Source organism: Prorops nasuta, unplaced genomic scaffold (genome assembly GCF_024137725.1).
Source record: "Prorops nasuta isolate Cenicafe-Biocafe unplaced genomic scaffold, Cenicafe_Pnas_1.2 PNAS00004, whole genome shotgun sequence".
In the NCBI taxonomy this organism is placed as follows: domain Eukaryota; kingdom Metazoa; phylum Arthropoda; class Insecta; order Hymenoptera; family Bethylidae; genus Prorops; species Prorops nasuta.
Genome location: NW_027116801.1, coordinates 9,328,644 through 9,348,260, shown reverse-complemented (window position 1 = coordinate 9,348,260; position 19,617 = coordinate 9,328,644). Strand labels below are relative to the sequence as shown.

Here is a 19,617-nt window from a genome sequence, read left to right as displayed (position 1 = left end):
AGGGAGGGGGGTAGGTATTGACGAGGATGGTTGATTTTTTCAAGATCAAGCGAGAGAGCCGCGCACATTGAAGGCTGCATCAAGCAGGAGAGGAGCCAGAGTTGAAAGAATTGGGCAAACGTATAGCAAGATGTGTAAGTGGACGATGAATCGTGGTGGGTTTTAAGAGTTTCCCAAACCGGAAGAGGCCACAGTGTGTTGATTCGTGCTGGAGAAGAGGATAGGGGAGCACGCGTGAAGGGACATTGAGAGAGAGAGAGAGAGAGAGAGAGGGAGTCAAAGATCGCGCGTGTTATGAGGCGCGCTTAACGCAGGAGGAAGAAGCGCCTGGCAGATTTTAGGAGCCGGCAAAAGTCAGCATGGAGTCAGAGGCCAGCGGAGGAGATTGGTCGGCGGGCAAAGGCTCGCTGGAGCCGACGGTGCCGAGGAAATTTCGCAAGAACTACGAGAGGACGCCGAATGCGAGCCTCAACTGGGCAATGTGCACGCTTTGCGTGGCCAGCCTCGCCATTTCCTGCGTCCTCGTCTACCGGGAGCTCGCCCTTGAGGCCAGAATCGCGGATCTGGAGGTCAAGTGCCAGATGCAGGACCCACCGTCCATCCTGGTGCAAAGGGTCGCGAAGGAAGTCAGGGATGGACTGGAGGAGTCGTCGGAGCTTGCTAGAATTAAACGCGATGTCTCCGATTGCAACTGTCCTGCAGGTTGGTATATATATATATATATATACACCCTTAGTCGATTATCTTTATTATTAAAACGAGGAAGAAAAATTCTAACGAACCTGCGCAACGATATTCCGTACTCCTATCTCTGAATTCAACCTGTAAAAGTTGAGCAGTTTTAGCGGGTAAGTTTGAACGCACCTTTAAACGAAACTCGAGATTTTAGCTGAAAAATTAAAAGCAACCAAGCAAAAGCAAAACCCCTAAGTCTGATTAGTTAATAGAAGTTTAGTTAGACCGGGTTTATTTCAAAACTCGGCGAAGTTTAGCCCGAGGTGAAAACTTTGGATGTTGGTTTTATTTTGAGGAAAGTCCGACCCGGAATCATGGAGGATTATTTCTACGTCGACTTGGACGATGATATAACGATTCTTTAAAAGATCTTTGTCGGAAAAATGACGCCAACTATTTTCGTCGTGGAAAAGCTAACGTGTCTGAAGCGATTATTTAGATTCTCTCAAGAATTCCGGTCTTGATTTGTGTCAAACTGAATAGATTGTTGTAGAGTGACACATTTGTACCGTTTGTTACGAATTTTATGTTTATATATATATATATACTAGCTGCTACTATTTTTTCTCGACAATTTTAATCGGATATTGTCGTTCCTCTCGCCAGATTACCAAACTCGTATCGGGCTTTACGGCTGCTCGCAACGTTTTCCAGTTGACGTGGATATCTTTTATAGGATTTTATCCTCCTGTGCCTATCTATCTCTCCATGCACATCCGACACTATCCGTTCCAATAATTTACGCGTATAAAATAATTCTTGCATTTTTTTAACCACGAAACACCAAATCTCTCCGCTAAACTGAAGTTTCGTTCCTGTATAGTTTTATTCTGTCGGATGGTAAAGTCTGGTAGATTAATGGCGATTTTTTTCACATAAACTTATTTAATTATTCCATAAAACTTTTAATTAGGAGCAATTTTCTTAAATTTAATTGTCTTACATATTTTGTAATGTTTCGGAGAAAGTTGGATAATATGACTATAGATGTTTAAGATGAAGAATTTTGTTTGTTATTTTCCTCAAATCTCGCAGTATAATAATTTCACTATTATCCAAAGCACTTGTATCGTACTACACATGATAAGCATGGAACTTTGTTTATCATCCCCTTGTGTGTTACATGCGTGTGTGTATTATTGACAGCGCGTAAACTGATAGACTGGATGTAAGATTTGTGTTTCAATCAACAAGAATTACAGAACCCTAATAAGGGTGTATCATTGTTATATTTTTATGAGTCTTTGAAAAACAATTGAAACCCCCGATACCACAAATATCCCCAGGACATCCTTAGAACGCTCCGAGGATATACACGCCCAGTGGACATGCTGAAGATGTTCCCAGACTGTCGTGAGCTATCGGGGAATAAAGCTATTAGTGGTGTATAATGAAATGTTATTAAACTTATGGGAAATCTGAATAAACTATTTAAGATGAAATGACTTTCGACTAAAATGACGAATTCAGTTGAAAAATATTATAATTTTCTACGCAGAGGCAAATAAGATAATAAAAATATTGCGAGTATCAAGTATTTTTCATTGTACGTTTAACCACAATTTTATATTTTATCTTTAATTCTTACTTCTAAAAATATTTTATAGATATTTTCCTGAAATATAAGTTGCCTATATAGAAGAAGTAGGAAACTTTAAAACCAAATTTAAAGCTTAATAACGTCAATTTACACCACGTTCCTCTATCCAATTAAAATCAAGATACAGTTATCGATATGCTGGATTATGTTTAAGCTGAAATCGGGAGGTTTCTCTCGTACACTAAAAACGCGGAGAGATTTACAATTTTCAGGGAGGCTTGGGCAAAGCGTAAAAAACTTGTCATTGTTGGCCCGACCGCCGTTGGCATAAATACGTCCCCGTCGGGTGGTGTCAGAAGGAAATTAAAGGTTTTTTGTGGTTCCGGGTAATTTTAAGCGTAGCCCGACAAATTAGGCCGAACGAATCGAACAATGCGAGAGCCTCTTGTGTTTCGGATGCCACGTTCGCTTCGCCAGCTCTCACCATAATCCTGTCATCGCTCCAAATGGGCCTCGGAGGGTGCTTTTCAGCTCTCCTGTCCATTCCTATAAACCTTTTACCACCGGTTTTTCCTTCATTCTCCCTAGAAAATCTGCAGTCGAGTACCTCGGAGCCTCCCAAACTCCACGTACCGTGAAACCTGACACCGGCTTATGGCTAATAAGATAAATGATTTCTAATACAATACAATAACTGGCAAAGATTTTCCTCGAGTTCTCCTCTTTACAAATATTTACCTTTACGGCCCTTCAGAGAGAATCCTACAGGGAACCGATTAAAGGGTATAACTTGGATAATGTCGGATCTTCGTTAGGAATAAAATTCTTTCCTTTGATAATCAACTTTTTATTCATCCATTCACCTTGTTATTCCTCCACGGCACACAATTTCCTAACGAAACGAAGATTTCCTATAATTATGTTACGTTCTTCCTTCCGATTACAGCTGCTGACTCTTTGACAGCGATAGCGTACAAAGTTCTCGTTCCTTTATCAGCGCATACACAGACACTGCTTTGCAAATCCTGCTCCTACCACGTAATTCATCATAAATGACGTAAAGTTTCACCCGAGCTCGTATGGAATTTTTAACTATAGAGTGTTTCTTGAAAATCTTCCACCTTGTTGATTTATTCATTAATATAGCAATAAAGTTGGAGATTTGAGGGAGTTGAGTGGAGATCGAGATAATTTAGGAGAGAAAGAGCAGTTTTGTTGAAGCGGGAGGGTGTATAATACCGTTGGCTGAATTCACCAGTGTCTAGCTTACGCTCTGAGATATTGGCAAATAGCGATGTGGTGGAATCACTTTAGCCTGATTCACTCGGCCATTGGTCTCTCGCTTGCACCTGAACCTCCTCTTCTTATCCTCGCCCCCCCCCCCTTTTCCATGTTCCCTCTGGATATCCACTGTTTAAGTTCAAACATCGGCCTCGGGTACATCAGGGGAGGCTTCTCCCTATCAACCCACTGTCAACCGGAATTCTCCCCCGGAGCCTCCAGACTTTTTGGCAAACAGCTTCAAACGGAAATGATTGAATATCGCTAGCTTCGTCAATAGAATAGAATCTCCAAATTTCTCAAACTCCTCTGTGTGTGTGTGTGTGGAAATTCTGCCTGCAACGTATGCACACACGTGTAAATAAATCTCCTTATTATTGAATTTTTATTCGAGCAAATCCCTTGATTAATTCTTTCAGGAAGATTACGATTATCGATAGGCATCCGGAGGAAGTGACGAATTATGCTCGTCGTGTGTTTATTTCATCTTCAATTAACTCGTTCGTAGGGAAATTATGATTGCATTGGTAGATCGCCGTCGGATTACATTGATAAGATCGAAGCTGGGACGAGGTATTAATGGATTTCGGTGCACGCGTGTGCAAAAGCTACGCTGCTGCTAACGAGTGCCTATTCAATCTTGGGACGTAACGACGCTCGAAACACGCCGGAACGGCATTAACCATGCAGAATGCGATCGACGATAATCCTCATTAAACGATCGACAATCGCAAGATAAACTGCGGTATATATTCTGTTGTGTCTTATACCTTACGTGTGTATATATATATATATATATATATATATATAGGTATGTGTTTGCGCGTATCATTTTGTACGAATGTTGGAAACAGTGGAATAAACGTTTTCAATAATATATCCGAGAGTTTAAATAGGTAATTTGAAAAGTATTTGGTTGTGGGAGAAGATCGTATGGATACGTACTTCAGTGGAAGAGACACACTTGTCAGTCAGCATATCGAGATCGACGTTGAAGCTCTCTAGCTCATAGGGAAGGAAAATCAACTGGCACACTGAGAAATTGAATCTATAAAATTTCATGAAAGCATATCGAAGGTTCCTTTCTGCAGATGACGCAAAGTCCGGGCAAACGTAATGGCTCGAACGAGAAGACACGCCAAGAGGGAAAACATTTTTCGTTTCATGGGAAGAGGGGGAGGGGCAAAGGTTTCGGTTGGCAAATTCGACGTGAATTGGATGCGGGGGTAGGGAGAGGAGGGGAGGAGGAAGTGCTGGAAGAGGGAGGGGGTAAGAACGATCGGGGGAAACGTGTTTGTTTAGGACGAGCTCTCGGTGTCCAAGGACCGTCGCGAAAACCATCCAACTCCGCAAAAGAGTTTACGAGTGACTGATATAGATACCCAGCCCATTCACCAAGTACCGTAACAGTAAAGCTTCCCCTGTTATGGTCGAGACAAGCTTGTAATTGCGTCGCAATTTTCCGCTTAAGCTCTTCATTTTCGTTACTTTCTCGCTATTTAACTTTGGCAATTTCTCGAGCCTCGAATTAAAGCCCCTCCACCCCCCCCCCCCTCCCTCCACGATTATCGAAGCTGCGTGAAAAAACGAGGGTGGTTTTATCTTGCTCCTCGTGCAGCACAATAATTTTCAGACGTTGCACGATCGTCAATTGGATATTGCAGCGTTCGATCCGATTAATTCTGGAAGTCTGCATAAAGTGACCGAGCAAGTGTCGGTATTATCGAGCGTGCTAAATCACCAAAGCACTGTCTCAAGTTTTTCACTTTCCTTCGCCGTAGATAGCGCAGAATCGTGCGGGACGTTATACGCTCGAGATGTGCCAACGATAAGAAAAAGAGGCAAGATTTATTCAAGCAGGAATACTCGTGGTGCAAGGCGCGAGGCTTACGTCGAACGCATATATTATATATATATGTATATTTATAATAGAGGGAAAAGAATGAAGAAATAAAAGGGGAAGCAGGAAGAAAGAGGGTTCAGTTGAGATTTGTCTTTCTTTCAGCCACTTTTTTATCTCCTGTACACAATACGAAGTAGAAAAACATACGACGACTGGCTCTGTCTCCATTTCAACATCTCTGATCTCGCTACTGTCGCAGCTTTCCCTTCGGCAATGAGAGTCGCGAGAAAGGGGAATAAAATTTTCGAGAAAATCCGAACCCTTCGACGCACGTGACTTAACTACCCTTCGTGGCTCGTCTCTTTCCTTTTTTTTCTCCACTTTTTAAAAGTGTCGAAAAGCAGGAGGAAGTTTTGGCCGATCTTCGGGCTCCTTTGATTTTTGCGTGGTTGGAAGAAGATTGTGGACTTGGTGATGTGTGTGTGTGTATGAGAGAGAGAGACGGATGATAGAAGGAACAATGGGGCAGACAGTCAGGGAAATCGGAAACCGCACGGTTCTACTGTCTTTCTCGGGAACGTTTTATCTCGCCAGTTTTTTGTTGGAGCTTCTCTCCTCTTATCGCATCTTTCGCCCCCGAGCGGCGGAGGGGGTGGCTTCTGACTCGCGGCATCCCGAAATTGAGATGTGCGAGCTGACGCACGAGTATCATAAATCTTTTCCCTTCTCGTCCCGCTGCCTCGGAGCGTATCTATTCCTCCTAGTTTCTCCTCCTCCTCCTCCTCCTCCTCCCCCTCATTCACCTCCTACATTCTTCCCCGTTACCCCTCTGGCAGCCAAAGTACCCCGAGAGTCTCTGCCACGAGGTCCTATACCCACCAGGCAGGCCATGGACTCCCTGAATATGGTGTCACGCGTCATGACGGACGGTACGTGCTCGAATACCAACAAGCTGAGACACTCCAAAGATACATTGCCTCTGTCTTTCTATAAACTCTCCATCTCTGTCCGTTTGACTGTTTGTTTCTCCATCTTTCTTCTATGTATCTTATATGTGTATATATATATATATATATAGCGTTCAATCCCTTGATCCCGCAGTGCCCCTTTCCATGAAAAACTTTGCCAAATATCGACCCGAAACCTCCAAGAGATAGTATCTCTTTGCAACTCTCAGTTTTACAAACTTACCGATTTTCAGTAATCAGTGGATTAGAAGGGTCTGCAAATGAGGTTTTACGAATATTTTTGTCCAATGCTAATTACGAGTCATGCTTGAAAGGAAGATAATTGGAAATTAATTTTCTCTCTTCTTACCTTGGGATCGTTGTGGGAAAACAGAAATTTTTGTTTGCTTTGCGTTTAAATATTTGTCGAGCACTTTTTTTTCTTTACCTTAAAGGCCATTCTAGCACCATATAGTTCCCTCACAGGGAATTTCTAGAAATGGGCTGGAATTTCAAGCACTCTTGACCTTCTCTTTTCCATCAATCCCATCCTGACATTTCAGATGGTTTGTTTGCATTTCTTAAACGCGTAAGAAATAAGAATGAAAATGCGCTGGAATGCCGAATAGTTGCTTTTGGAACTTTACGATTTTCTCGAGTGACTGACGTCACATCAATGGGTTTTCTCGTTCATTTTCTTTAAAAACGAATAAAAAGTCACGGTTACTCGACCACGTTAGAGCTTAAATGTTAAATTGCTTTGGCTGTATAATCAGACGTTTCGTTATTTCTTATCAATAAACGGGTTAGGGATAATATAATCAATTTTATTCGACAAGAAATATTGGAAAAAGTGTAGCACGCTCAAGGGAAACACCGTAGAAAGAAAATAAGCGATAAAGAGAAGGATGGATGGCGCGAGAGTCTAATATTTTGGAAAGAAGCCAGAAAATGAAAAATGCAACTAATAAGTGCGTGATAGATAGAAGAATTTTTCAGATATTTCTTTCCTACGATAATTGGAGAAATTTTTTGATGACGTTATTTCCTACAAGGGAAATCAGTGCAATGAAAATAATTTTAGAAATCGTATCAACAGTCATATTTCATGCTAGAAGTTTCGTACGAGATGAAGCGATAAACTACAGCCTACGAAACATGTTTTCGTTTTTCCTTTGAACGTCTCGCACAGCTCATATTCAAGCACGTACCGTTCGTCATCTTGCGTGACACCACATCCAAACTTCAAACTTTGCAGTACTCTCCGCAAGACCACCCGTCCGTTCCTTGGCATAATTTACATTCTTACCCATAGAATTTCCTAATTAACAGCTTCAATAATTGAAAAGTCACATGCAATATTGTCAAATAATTATTTACACTAAATCACTGTTAAAATTCAAACATCAATAATTATATTCCAAAACATTTTAATCGATTAATTTTCATAAGAATTTGTTTTGCTAAAATAAAATAGGAAATGATACAAAATAGATACAATTTCCAGAATATAGAGGTTCTTCTTGGGAAATAACGTGAGTAGTTTTCCATTGATATTTATCAGTTGCGCGAAATGAGATACATGCGTTGAAAATCGAGATGAAAAGAGACTTATCGAGATGTGTGTGTGCATGTGTATGTGTGTGGGTGCTTGGATACACAAGGTTATACTTCCGGCGGAAATGCAGTTGGTAGAAAGAGACTTAGAGAAAAGTAGACGGTAAGAAGATCGATGTGGAAGCGAGATCAAAGCCGATCGACGCGTACTCCAATGCCTCGCGTTCCAAGCAAATTTATGAGTTTCGCAAAGTTTTGCCTCTGCCACTTGGCATAGGGGCAACCCTGTTAGCCTCCATAGTTTTCTACCTAAATCACCATCAATCCGTCTCCATACTACCAAGCCTCGTCCATTGTCTCTTTGCGATTGTATTACGCAACCCTAAACCTCACTAATACAACGACACAAATTTAATACCTCGCAGTTCAGCCTTTTCCCTCTTTCACTGCATCAAAGCTTTTGTGAAAAATCTACGATTGCATATATATATATATGTATATATTTTTTAAATACAGATTTGGCTAATGAAACAAAACGATATATATAGACGCGCTTTATCCTACCACATTTATACCACTATTCTATACAATCCTGAACTAGTCTTTATTCGGAAAAGAACCACGTAGAAAGTTCAACTTTTAACTCGTGACTCTATATCCCAGTTCTGTGCAAAGAAGATAATAGTTGGGGCTATTACTTTATAGCATAGGTTTACCTATTCAAAGCCTGGAAATAACGTTAGGATAAGGTACTAGATCAAAGAATTTCAGCACAATGAACACGATGGGGACGTGCACGTGCAAATAAATTATTTCGAATATAGTTATTTGTGGTTGGAATACTATGGATGTTTTACACGCGCGTTACACGAGAAATCTTTTGAATTCGTGTTATTGGATTTAATTGCTATTGTTATATATATATATATATATATATATATATCGTGCGATAAGATCGGTATGTTTATAGTTTGTTGACCATGCAGCTTAACACGTATCGCGTACACAGGCTCGCAATTGCGGAGAGAAACTGGACTGATGCATTGCCTCGTTACGTATCCACACACATGTGTACGTACGTGGATTCACACATTCTCACCTCCGTGTTTTCGTGCCAGAGTGCACACAAGGCGGTTGTACAGCAGTTGCACGGGTCGCAAGTGCCGTCCAAACTTCCGCGTGAAACTCCTCACCCACATATAGTATCGCGCGATGCGGATGGCTTGGGGGGTGGAGACTGCAACAAATTGAATTTCGCATTTTCCGACGACGACGTCGAGCCGAAACTTCGTCGAAGAAGGTGCGATTTACGATTGCTGCACGTGCGTCAGACTGCAGCTGCCTCCTCGAACTTTCAACCCAAATACACTCATATTACACACACACACACACACACGTACAGCTCTGTATAAACACTAGCTCGAGAGGAACTCGAGGACCAAAAATTTGTCTCACCCCTTTTCACAATTTGTTTCTTGCTCATTTAGATCCCCACGTGACTATATTAAATGCCAATATCTATTCCCCCTGTGAGAAGCATTTGTAATTCTAATCGAAGTTTTTTTACTCGCACTACGACGTTTGATAAAAGCGTTGATATTAATTTGTGGCGGATATGGTATTGGCACAACGTGTGTTGGTGTACATCTGGTTCCAAGTTTATCTCCCCAAGGGCCACTCTCGCACGGGAAATTTAAGCCCTCCCAGTCCTTCCACTCTTTCCCCTCTTTTGTACGTCCCGATATATATTTCTAGACGCACAGATTGCTACATTAATCTGCTGATACTGATGGGTCAGCATTTCTCACGCGCTACACCCAGACACTTGTAACTATCGCTGAGAATTCTGTTGAACACCATGTGATAAACCCTTTTGTATAACGTACTCATCTCATCCAAGAGTTTCCGCAAATTTTCCCTTTTCTTCTGCAGCTGCAAATCCAAATAATATTTCTTACAACTTTTTGATCTTACAGAGTACCTCATAATTTCACGATGAATTCTGATCATCGTCCGCATTATTTATCGACGGATTCTTGCAGTTTCCTCTAACGCGAATACAACTAATATATATATACAGTAAAAAGCACCCTTAATCGCTTAAACTGTGTCACCTAAAGCTCCAACGAATATTCGAAGCTTTTAAAATTTCTTCGCTAATCGAATATCGAGCGAAGAAGAATCCCTGTGTATATCGATCGATAAAGGACAATTACTGCGTGATTGGCAGTTTATATTGATCAATAGGAGGCTATAGTTGGAGAAGCTGAGAGTTTGGAAAAGCTCGCTTGGAGTTAATTGGTGGTCGAGGGTCAGCCACAGCTACATCATAAAGCAAAGCGCAGCTACTGTAATATTTGTGCAGTTTCACTGTAAAGACGACCTTTAAATAATATTTGTTGTATGCATAGCTATAGACCGGCGATAATTTCGTAGAAAATAGGGGTCGAGGATGGGAATATTTCGAAGGACTTGGAGTGGACATTGTGGTTGGTTGAACGGAGGCTGCTATATAAGAGTGGGGAAAGCAGAGAGACTGGAGAAGTTCTAGGGAAACTCAGTTAGAGTTAACCGGTGGTTACCGGTTAGCCACGACTATCGATAAAGCGAATGGACTACTGGTGTATTCCTAGTGTTATTCCACGACAGGAACAGCAGCGAGAGAAGCTACGCTCGGTTCGCCACAATGTCCATAGCGTGGTCCACTACTGTTTAACGTACCTAAGCACCATGAGGATATTTACTCTACAAATGCATCGTCCGAATTCGTTAACTAAAATTAACGAAATTAACTTTCCTACATTTAACACAACTCCTTTTTCTAGCACTCGCTGTGGCTTCGCGCAATTGTTTGATCTTTCTTAACCGAAACGTCGAGCTTTTTTGCTCGCATATTCGTCGAAAAAGACGACATTTTGTCTCGGTCGATTTCGAGGCTGCCGGAGCGGAGAATTTCTTTGAGAAGTTCACCGCAATATCCCAATAATCAAAGTGGTTAACTAAGTCGAGTTGGCCGACAACACCGGTGCAATAAAACCGTTCTAACGCAAGTCCCGCGGTTGACCGGGGGTAGTTCATTAGTTAACTTTGGCAGTTTCACAAACTCTCGAGAATCTTACTAGAACTTAATAATACTCTACGCGCGGAATACCAATACTAATTCAGTGGATCAGAAACAGAACTGGGAAACGTTCTATAACTATATACGATTCGTATTTCTTGCATATACTTTCTAAGAAGAATCTTACAACGACTTGGTAAAACGAATGTTTGTTTGTTTGTTTTTTTTTTTTTTTTTTTTTTTTTTAATGAATGAAAGAGTAATGATTATCCAAAAGTTGAAAGGATTTTTTTAAATAGAAAAATCTCGTTTATTTTTCGAGGAAAAAGTCGTATTTTTAAAATGGAATAAATGAAAGTGGCGAGGCTACAACTTTTACCCATGAAAATCTTGAAAAGCTAATACGCGATATGTCTTTAGCGAGAGAGGCTTATTTTTCAAGCAATTTAAATGGCAATGCCAAGCACTCTCATTCACGATTAACGTCAAATGCCTCGTGTTAATTACGGTAATATTTATCATTAATTCCACTTTGAGGAACTCGCAGAAAGAAAATGTCCTCTCGTTTGGCGTATCTTCGTAGTCCTTCCTCGTTCCACGAACGAGCGTTACACCCATCTGACACGGCCTATAATTAAAAATGATATCTCAATGAAAAAGAGAAAGTTAAGCTTGCCATTATTTTTAGTTTAGCGGCTATTAGAAGGGCCGTAAAATTATCGTATAAAATAATTAGAGTGTAAAATTGCTGTGGGAGGGCATGGAGAACGGATAAAGGGAAACGTGCAATTAAAGCAGATTGTCTAATACGGAAATGGGTCTCGTGACCGAGCTCTTAGGAATCCACAATTAGCTTCCGGTTGCGCTCTCAGCGATTTAATCTGCGCCCAGCGAATAACACGAAGGAGCTTTTTAAAAGTTGGCGCGACGTTTTAGCGCTCGCTCGCGTAAGCTTCTTTATCTGTCCTCGGTAAACCAGACCTCTTCCGGTTTCAGTTTCGGCTTCCTACCGTGTCTAACCCTCTGACTTCCGCACCCGCGCGTCTCTAGCCACTCTTCATCGCTCACTCGTGTTAATTAAACCACATATAAGCGAGGTACGGGCTAGGTTCAAGTATACACCACCAACTGTCATATTCCTGCTAATCTAAACTACATCTTTTTATACTTTCTACCTCTCTCTTATATTTGTCCCTCAAATAATTACACACATATTTTTATCATAACTCGTTCTCTTTCCACTTCTGAAACTTGAACATCCTGTTCATTTTTATCGTTATACTCTTTTCACCCTCGCCACCAGCAAACACCGTGTTGTTTCTCAGAAATGCAATATATTAATTCTCGTCAGTGCTTTTTCCCTTTTCGCGCAAGAACCATCCGTCCTTGGCCGAAAATGACTGTTGGCCCTTTTCACTCTAACCTCTTATCGAACGTTCGCCTCTCATTGCCAATTTTTTCCTCCATTCGCTCCAAGATTCGTCCACTTTCATTCTCCCTCTCTCTCTCTCTCTCTCTCTCTCTCTTGCCTTGTACTATTATGTGACAGAAGTACACGTGGAGCTCGGCCCAACAAGCATGCTCCTGTCCCGTTCGCTATCCTTCAGGAATGGGAGGGAAGCTCTCGCTCTGGAAATCCCTTTGAAACGCACGGCGAGCGAAATTGCTGTAAACGCGTTGAAAATTCGTCGGTCAGCTTGAACGGAATGAAGAGGAAGTCGAGAGGTTTGTGGAATGGTGGGTGATACAGAGTATATAGGGTGGGGAGGGGGTGAGTTTGTCACCATGGTGTGTACTCTGCTTTAACCGACGGGTGCATTAGTTCCTGTGTGTTAACTGAGCCACTCCTGTTGCCGTCTCTCGATACTCGAGAGGACAACGCCACGGTTAATATACCCACATTGCAGATCCACCCCCCAGACACTTTCAACTTGCCAAATATCCACCCCCACCCCTTCTTCGGTTCGATAACGTTCGATCTATTTCGTTCCAGTTATCTTCCCATATTCCTAAATCATGACTTCTTTTTTCTCAGAATTCCGTTTCGCATTATTAATGCTCGATGGGGGGGGGGGGGGGGGGGAATAGGGTAGTGAAACGTTAGAGGTATTTTAACGAGCTTTGTTCATTCGGTCGAGTGGGATTCGTCGTTAAAGTTGGAGCGAGTAAACTCGGGATGTGCTCGTCGTATTGAATGGAAAATTTGGTGGCGCGGCAGTTGGAGGCGAAGTTTTCGTGTAGCGCGGCGGGCGGAGTAGGAATTACATACGGGTATGTGAATTTGGTGAAACGGGAAACGATGGCGCGTCACTTGGGTCAGCGAAGCGTGCTGGAAGCAGTTTGCTCGTGTATCGCAGAGCAAAAGCGCATCGTATCGGGTTTCGTCTCGTTGCTGGCGAAGATTATATCGCTGCTGATTCTAGCGTAGGTAATCGCTGCATCGCAGCAGCAACCGTTCAACTGTACCTTTAGATAAGAGTCCCCCACCCCCCCCCCCCCCTCCTCTACCCCTCCCCAACATAAGCACCCACCCCGTTTTCCACCTTAATCCGCTTATCACGTACGTTTTCTCACCGGAACGAAAAAGCATCCTTCTCCATATATATATATAGCTAAACTCGCGATTCGATAATCAAAAACAATCATTCTAACCGAAATATCTCTTTGCTAATATTTCCAGTCTTTTTTTTTCTAGTTTCGAGAAGAGAGATTTTTGGTAGTACACTGCACCTTTTTATTTTCAAGGGATAGCGCGAGGGAAACAGGAAGCAAATATTGCTGGGCGCGATCGAATACCGAGTGCAATTTTCGGTAGAGTCGAGTGGCATAATTAGTGGCGAATCGTTCGCGAAATTAGAGCTGTTGCAGAATTCGCAACCGCGCTCGGTTTATTTCAGTGAAATTTGGCCAAGCCGAGAGTGCCGATGCTATTTCCCACCTGATTGAACGCGAATCCATTCAAAACCCACACGCCGAATAACCTTCTGTCGACGACGAGCTTAATTCGCCGTACAAACGCGTTCATTATTTTCTTCGTATTTCCATTCGCTCGATAATGAAATTTCAAAGATTGATGATCAAAAGGACAAATAATTATTTATCTGCGTTTATATGTGTAAAATAATGTCAAATGATTTTGCTGTTGGATTAAAAATTCCTGAAGCATCATATATATCAATGTTTGAAAATTGCAAGTTTCTCTTCGAGCTTTATCATTCGTGCAAAACGAATTACAGAAAGTGCAGAGGTATTTTCACCTTATCGAGAAGCAGTTATCACGTGAGAATAGCATATAAGACCGATGTGGTATAACATATTCAACGGGACGAGATAAGCCAAACTAATGTCCGCTAGCCGTAATTTTGCTAATGACTATTTGCACGGATTAGACTTAGCCTGTTGCAAGCAGGGCGAGTGCTTCCCAGATTCTAATTCCTCGCGTCAGTCGGTGCGAGCAGCCATTAATTATTGAACAGCGACAAGCTAATGTCGTCCATTAAAAATTCGAACTCATTAACGAGCGGTCGACGACGGGACACGCGAATCAAGAAAAACCGGAAAGGCCTCCGTAGCTTTTCCTTATTTTCACCAAGCGAGATAAATATTTGCCAAACGCACCACAATATTATGTATCATACCTCTTGGTTCCAATGCCACTCTCCGTTACGATAAATAAACCACTCTATCTAGCCTATATATCGTAAAGTAGATTTGGTAATGAAATTTGCTTCATTAGCATGACTAATCGTTATTTATTAACTATATGTACGAGTCGTTTAAGCGAATATGCACACTTTCGAGAATTATAAAGTGATAAAGAATTCTCGTGGTAGTCGGTGCCACTCGAGGATTTATGTAGCAGTTTAATTACATTCGCATTTAACGCGGAAGAGCGGAGAGATGCGGAGTTAATAAGAATGCATGATATTCCACGGCTGGGATTGACTTTGCCAAGGCGGTGTATAGGTGTGCTGTATGTGTGTATACATAAGATGCAAATCATACTCGGAGTTTGCAAAGGGGAAGTCAGCTTTTCATCAGGCTCGCATCTGCGACCGCCCTTTCCGGTTTGGTCGCGCGACCATCCAAATTAATTCGAATTCCATCGCCAACGAGAAATTATACCTATTACATTCCACAGATTAATAATCCTGCTTGCATAATAGCTGCGCAACAATTGGCCGGAATTCGGTGGCCCTGCCAATTAACCTCGTAAATTTTAGACACCGTGTTCGTTTATGTTTTATCAGCCCGTTAATTCTGCTTTTTCTCCCTATTGACTAATAACTATAATATACATTGACGTACGATAATGTTTGCCATTGTTGCTCACCCTGCAAAATCGCCATCCCTATTTTCATCCTATAACTTATTGTAACACGCACAGTCTCTTCTCTCGAGGAATGGCTATATCTATTTTAACTATGCTATATATATATATATATATATATATATATATACTATATTTCTATTTTCAACACTAAACTAGATGCAAGTTCTTCTCCCACAACAATCCACTATTTCTTAACAGTGGACGAACTTAATAAGTACGAAAATTGCTCCAGTCAATTCGCGTTTCTCTCTCTCTCTCTCTATCTATCTATATATATATGTATCCGAATGTTAAAATCTAGTTGCCGATTTTATCCCGACGTTATCCGACGAGACGAATTCACTTTAAAGGCATTAGCGATTAATTAATATTATTCTTTAGCAATTTAATTAATGGTCCTGAAGATAAACGAATGGATAAAGTGAGAGACGACAATGAGTTTGGCAAGTCACGAGGTTCGAATTAACAGCTGTCAGTCTAACGACCATCTTTGGCCCTTGTAAGATTGCTGCTGGGTCGAAGAAAACATTTTCAGTGAGTAGAAAAAGTTGGGAATCGGTCGTTGCACTAGTCGAACCTTAAGATCCATCGCTGATGCAAATGCAGTTATTTAATCGAGGCTCCGAGTGATGAAAATACACGGAGAATCGATGATTGGCTGTAATAATTACTCGCTTGTAAAGTTTTTCTTTCGAACATCGGTCATCGCGCATGATTGGTCATCGATGACCAGTCACTTTGGCTTTTGTTTCTTTTCGCGAGTCGGGACTGTCATTCCTATTCTCGGGCTGACGACCGAAAGGATGGTAGAAAAGCGATCGTGTGGAGAAATATTTAATCTTCGGTGTTCGTACAAAGGGGGGGGGGGATATAATAGTAAAAAAAAGTTAATAGAGAGAGAAAGAGAGAGTGAGACATTGGGTAACAAGCCGCAGAGGAAAATACTTCTATTTTCTTATACGTATACTAGTGTACGGTATATATATATATATATATATATATATATTCTCAGAGTGTGCATACACGCGTAAACTTTTCCATATCGATCCACCATTTATCGTGCTGCAGCAGCGGAGAAATTCTTGTCGTTTCTCACCCCGACGTGCTTCGTAACGTTCCGCGACAAAGTTGATGCTAAGCTCGTCTTTTTCTACCCCGCCGGATGTAAATCGCGATGGCAAAGTGTCAATACTTGGCGCCCTCGCGCTTATTTCCGGGGAACTGCCGTTATGCAAAACACTTTATCCAGGAAAAATCGAAATTGCCATTGTTGCGGTATTCACCATAACCGATAAACGTAAAAATTCTTCAACTTTTATCCTGCATACATTAGTCTTGCTCCTGCGTGGATTTAAACGTAACTGGATCGTTCTTCACAACTTTGGAAAATAGTTTTCTGTCTCTAATTCCATCAATTTTCTAATCTTATTTGTTATTGTATACACTATATATTATTATAATCGCTCAATTATATTTCTTGAAAAAGTAAGATAGTCAGGATTAAAAAGAGATAAATCGTGATGAAATATATTTGTTTGAAAGAAATGAAATAAAACTACTCTAGAATTAATTGCATTGGTAAAAAGAATTAAAAACTTTAAAAATAGTATTTGCTAATTCCATCAATTTTCTAATTTTATCTCTCGTGTACTATACCGTAGTGTAATAGTCGCTCGTTTATCTCGCGAAGCAATGTGGTGGTCAGGACCGAAACGAGATGAATCTTGATGAAATGTGGGTTGGAACACGATCACCGACTCCAGAGTCGATTGTGTTGGCAAACAGGATTAAAAAAAACGTTAAAAGTGTTTTTTTCTACTTTCATCAATTTTCTAATTTCGTCAATTATGTAGTATATACTATAATGGTCGCTCGTTTATATGGCGAAGCAATGGAGTAGTCAGGACCGGAACAAGATGAACCGTGATGAAATGTTTGGCTGGAACACGATCAACGACTTCAGAGTCGATTGTATATTGGTAAACAGGATCAATTGTTTTAGCTGGCAGTCTCGGTGGTCCGAGTGACGACTATTGTTTCGGCCTGGTGGCCATTCGGGCAGCTGGCGCGCTTGTGAAATAACTCGACATTGAAGCACCGAGACTCGCTCCACGCTTTCGCGCCCGCATAATTCATAGATTCGCACTGTGAGCCAGATAGTTTCGCAGACCCACCTGGAGTCCTCGTGGCTCCCAGCCAACCATGCGTTCTCCCGATAAGCGAGAACTTGGACTTTCGTCAATTTTCTAACTGCATTTGTCCCTTTGAACCATTTATCAGTGGCGGTATATCAAAATTCGGTGCGGATCTATATTTGTGCACACACGAAGCTAACCATGCACATCGATAAATAAAATTGATGAACTGGAAACCTTTGAAAATTTCTGTACGAAATAGTTGCATAAATTCAATTTTGGTGTCATATATCTGTACCAACTGGAAGATATTAAACTTTCGTCAATTTCCTACCTGCATTTGCTTCTGTGAATCACTTAGCAGAATTACAGAATTCGATACGGGAGAATGGATGGATGATAGGTATGGTATTGGCAAGTTGTAAGATGTACAAAGCTATATGTATACAGCCCTTTGGCGAGTGAAAATTATCTTACAGTCGTGTGCATTGGAGCTGCGTGCTGCATTTCGCATAAATGCACACGCAGCGTTGTATCGTAGGTAGCTCGGTGAGATTGCATCGTCGACGCATCGCTATCTTGAGGCGAAGGAGAGGAACAAAGCAGGATGGGAAGGTATAGCTTCTATCGACTAGACGATAAGAGTATGGGGAAACGAGCAAGGATGGTGGAGATGCAGATAGATATGGGGAAAGAGTGGAAAGGGAAGGGAAAGATGGAGAAGAGAGGAGAGGGGGGGGGTGAAGAATGAAATAGAGAAGAAGAAAGAGAGAGAGAGAGAGAGAGAGAGAGAATCTCTCGCGATACCACGTTGATGCTGACTTTATCTGGAGAACATCGCATCCTTCCTGCTGCTTCGACGGCTCTATTGTCCCGCTATATGGAACTTAGTATTGCACCCCACTCTATGCGGTCCAGATACCCTATTGCTCTTTCATCGCACATCCTTATACAGACATCGCTATAACGCAAACTGATTTTACAGAGAACGCGTATAACGAAATCATATCGCTCTATAAATGACAACGGTAATAAATAAATACGATATTTATATATTATTATATGTATATATATATATATATTCCAGAATTCATTATAAATCCTTCTTTTTACAGGTAGACTTTGTAATTCGTGCAAACGTGCTATTTTAAACTTGCGAAAATCTGTTGTTTTTTTCTCTCTCGCTGGAATAATAAAAGTTTTACGGGTAAAGTAGAACCGTGAGGATGATAAATATACACTGGTTGGAGGGTACTTAGACGTCTGTGATAACACGTTTTTGCCCACACTTGAGTTTTAAGTGCCGGAGTAATAATAAACTTGCTTATTGTATGCAGTGTGCGAGTTCTGCTGTGGAAAAAATGCGAGGGGTGGAGAATTATGTGGACGAGAGGACAGTAGGAACTATTCGCAATTCAATGTACATAGCTGGTAGTATTAATGTTTTTGCTACCTGCAAGTGACTACGTTGTGTCGCGCGTATATCTCGAGACTTCATGAATTTTCTTGGTTTGTCGATACAAAAGATCCAAGGTTGAAGGCCAGAATCTGTATTCTTTTGTTTCCGCGACTCACGAGGAATATTGGATTCCTATACCCGTCAAACCTGAATTAAAGATGATATTCAAACCGAGGCCAGACTTTTTTCATTTGCAAACTGACTCGTGCTTCTTCGTCTTAACGTTAAATTTATTTTGTTTTTTTTCTATCTCCCTCTCTCTCTCTCTCTCTCGTGTATTTATATAGAGTCTAATGACAAATTGTTTCACTCAATGGAAATTTTGATTTAGCTCTCATTCAAGAGAGAATAATGGTGAAAGCTTGAATAAAGTCGTGCCTCCATTAACATTACAACGCAAAATTAATGATGTCCCCACGAAATGGTACAATGAAAATTAAGTGGGTATTCTCCACGAGTTGCTTGACCCCGGAGCATCCGACCGTCGAAATACGTCACGCCATATGGTGAAATGGTCGGGAGACGGAAAAGCGCAGCGAGTCCAGCTAAAAGCAAACAATTGGCGAGGCGAACGTGGAAAATTGCGCGCTAAGAATCCCGATGAATTTCACCGGAAATGTAGCAAAATGAGATTAAGCGATGCTGCAATTGTAGCTTCTACTTCCAGTGGAACTACTTCGAGTACCATTTTCGCCGCTGCCGCCGCCGGAAGGGTGCCGCTTAATT

The 19,617-nt window shown here is 41.4% G+C and overlaps 1 protein-coding gene across 5 annotated transcripts in view; it reads left to right on the top strand.

Moving 5' to 3' along the window:
* LOC136772379 (collagen alpha chain CG42342) overlaps positions 1-19,617 on the top strand; it is a 138,891-nt gene that overhangs the window by 1,224 nt on the left and 118,050 nt on the right. For all 5 annotated transcript variants that reach the window (XM_066725322.1, XM_066725321.1, XM_066725323.1 and 2 more), the window contains exon 2: positions 45-702. In XM_066725322.1, the coding sequence (XP_066581419.1) occupies positions 360-702 (343 nt within the window). In that variant the 5' untranslated portion in view covers positions 45-359. The remainder of the gene's footprint in view (positions 1-44; positions 703-19,617) is intronic.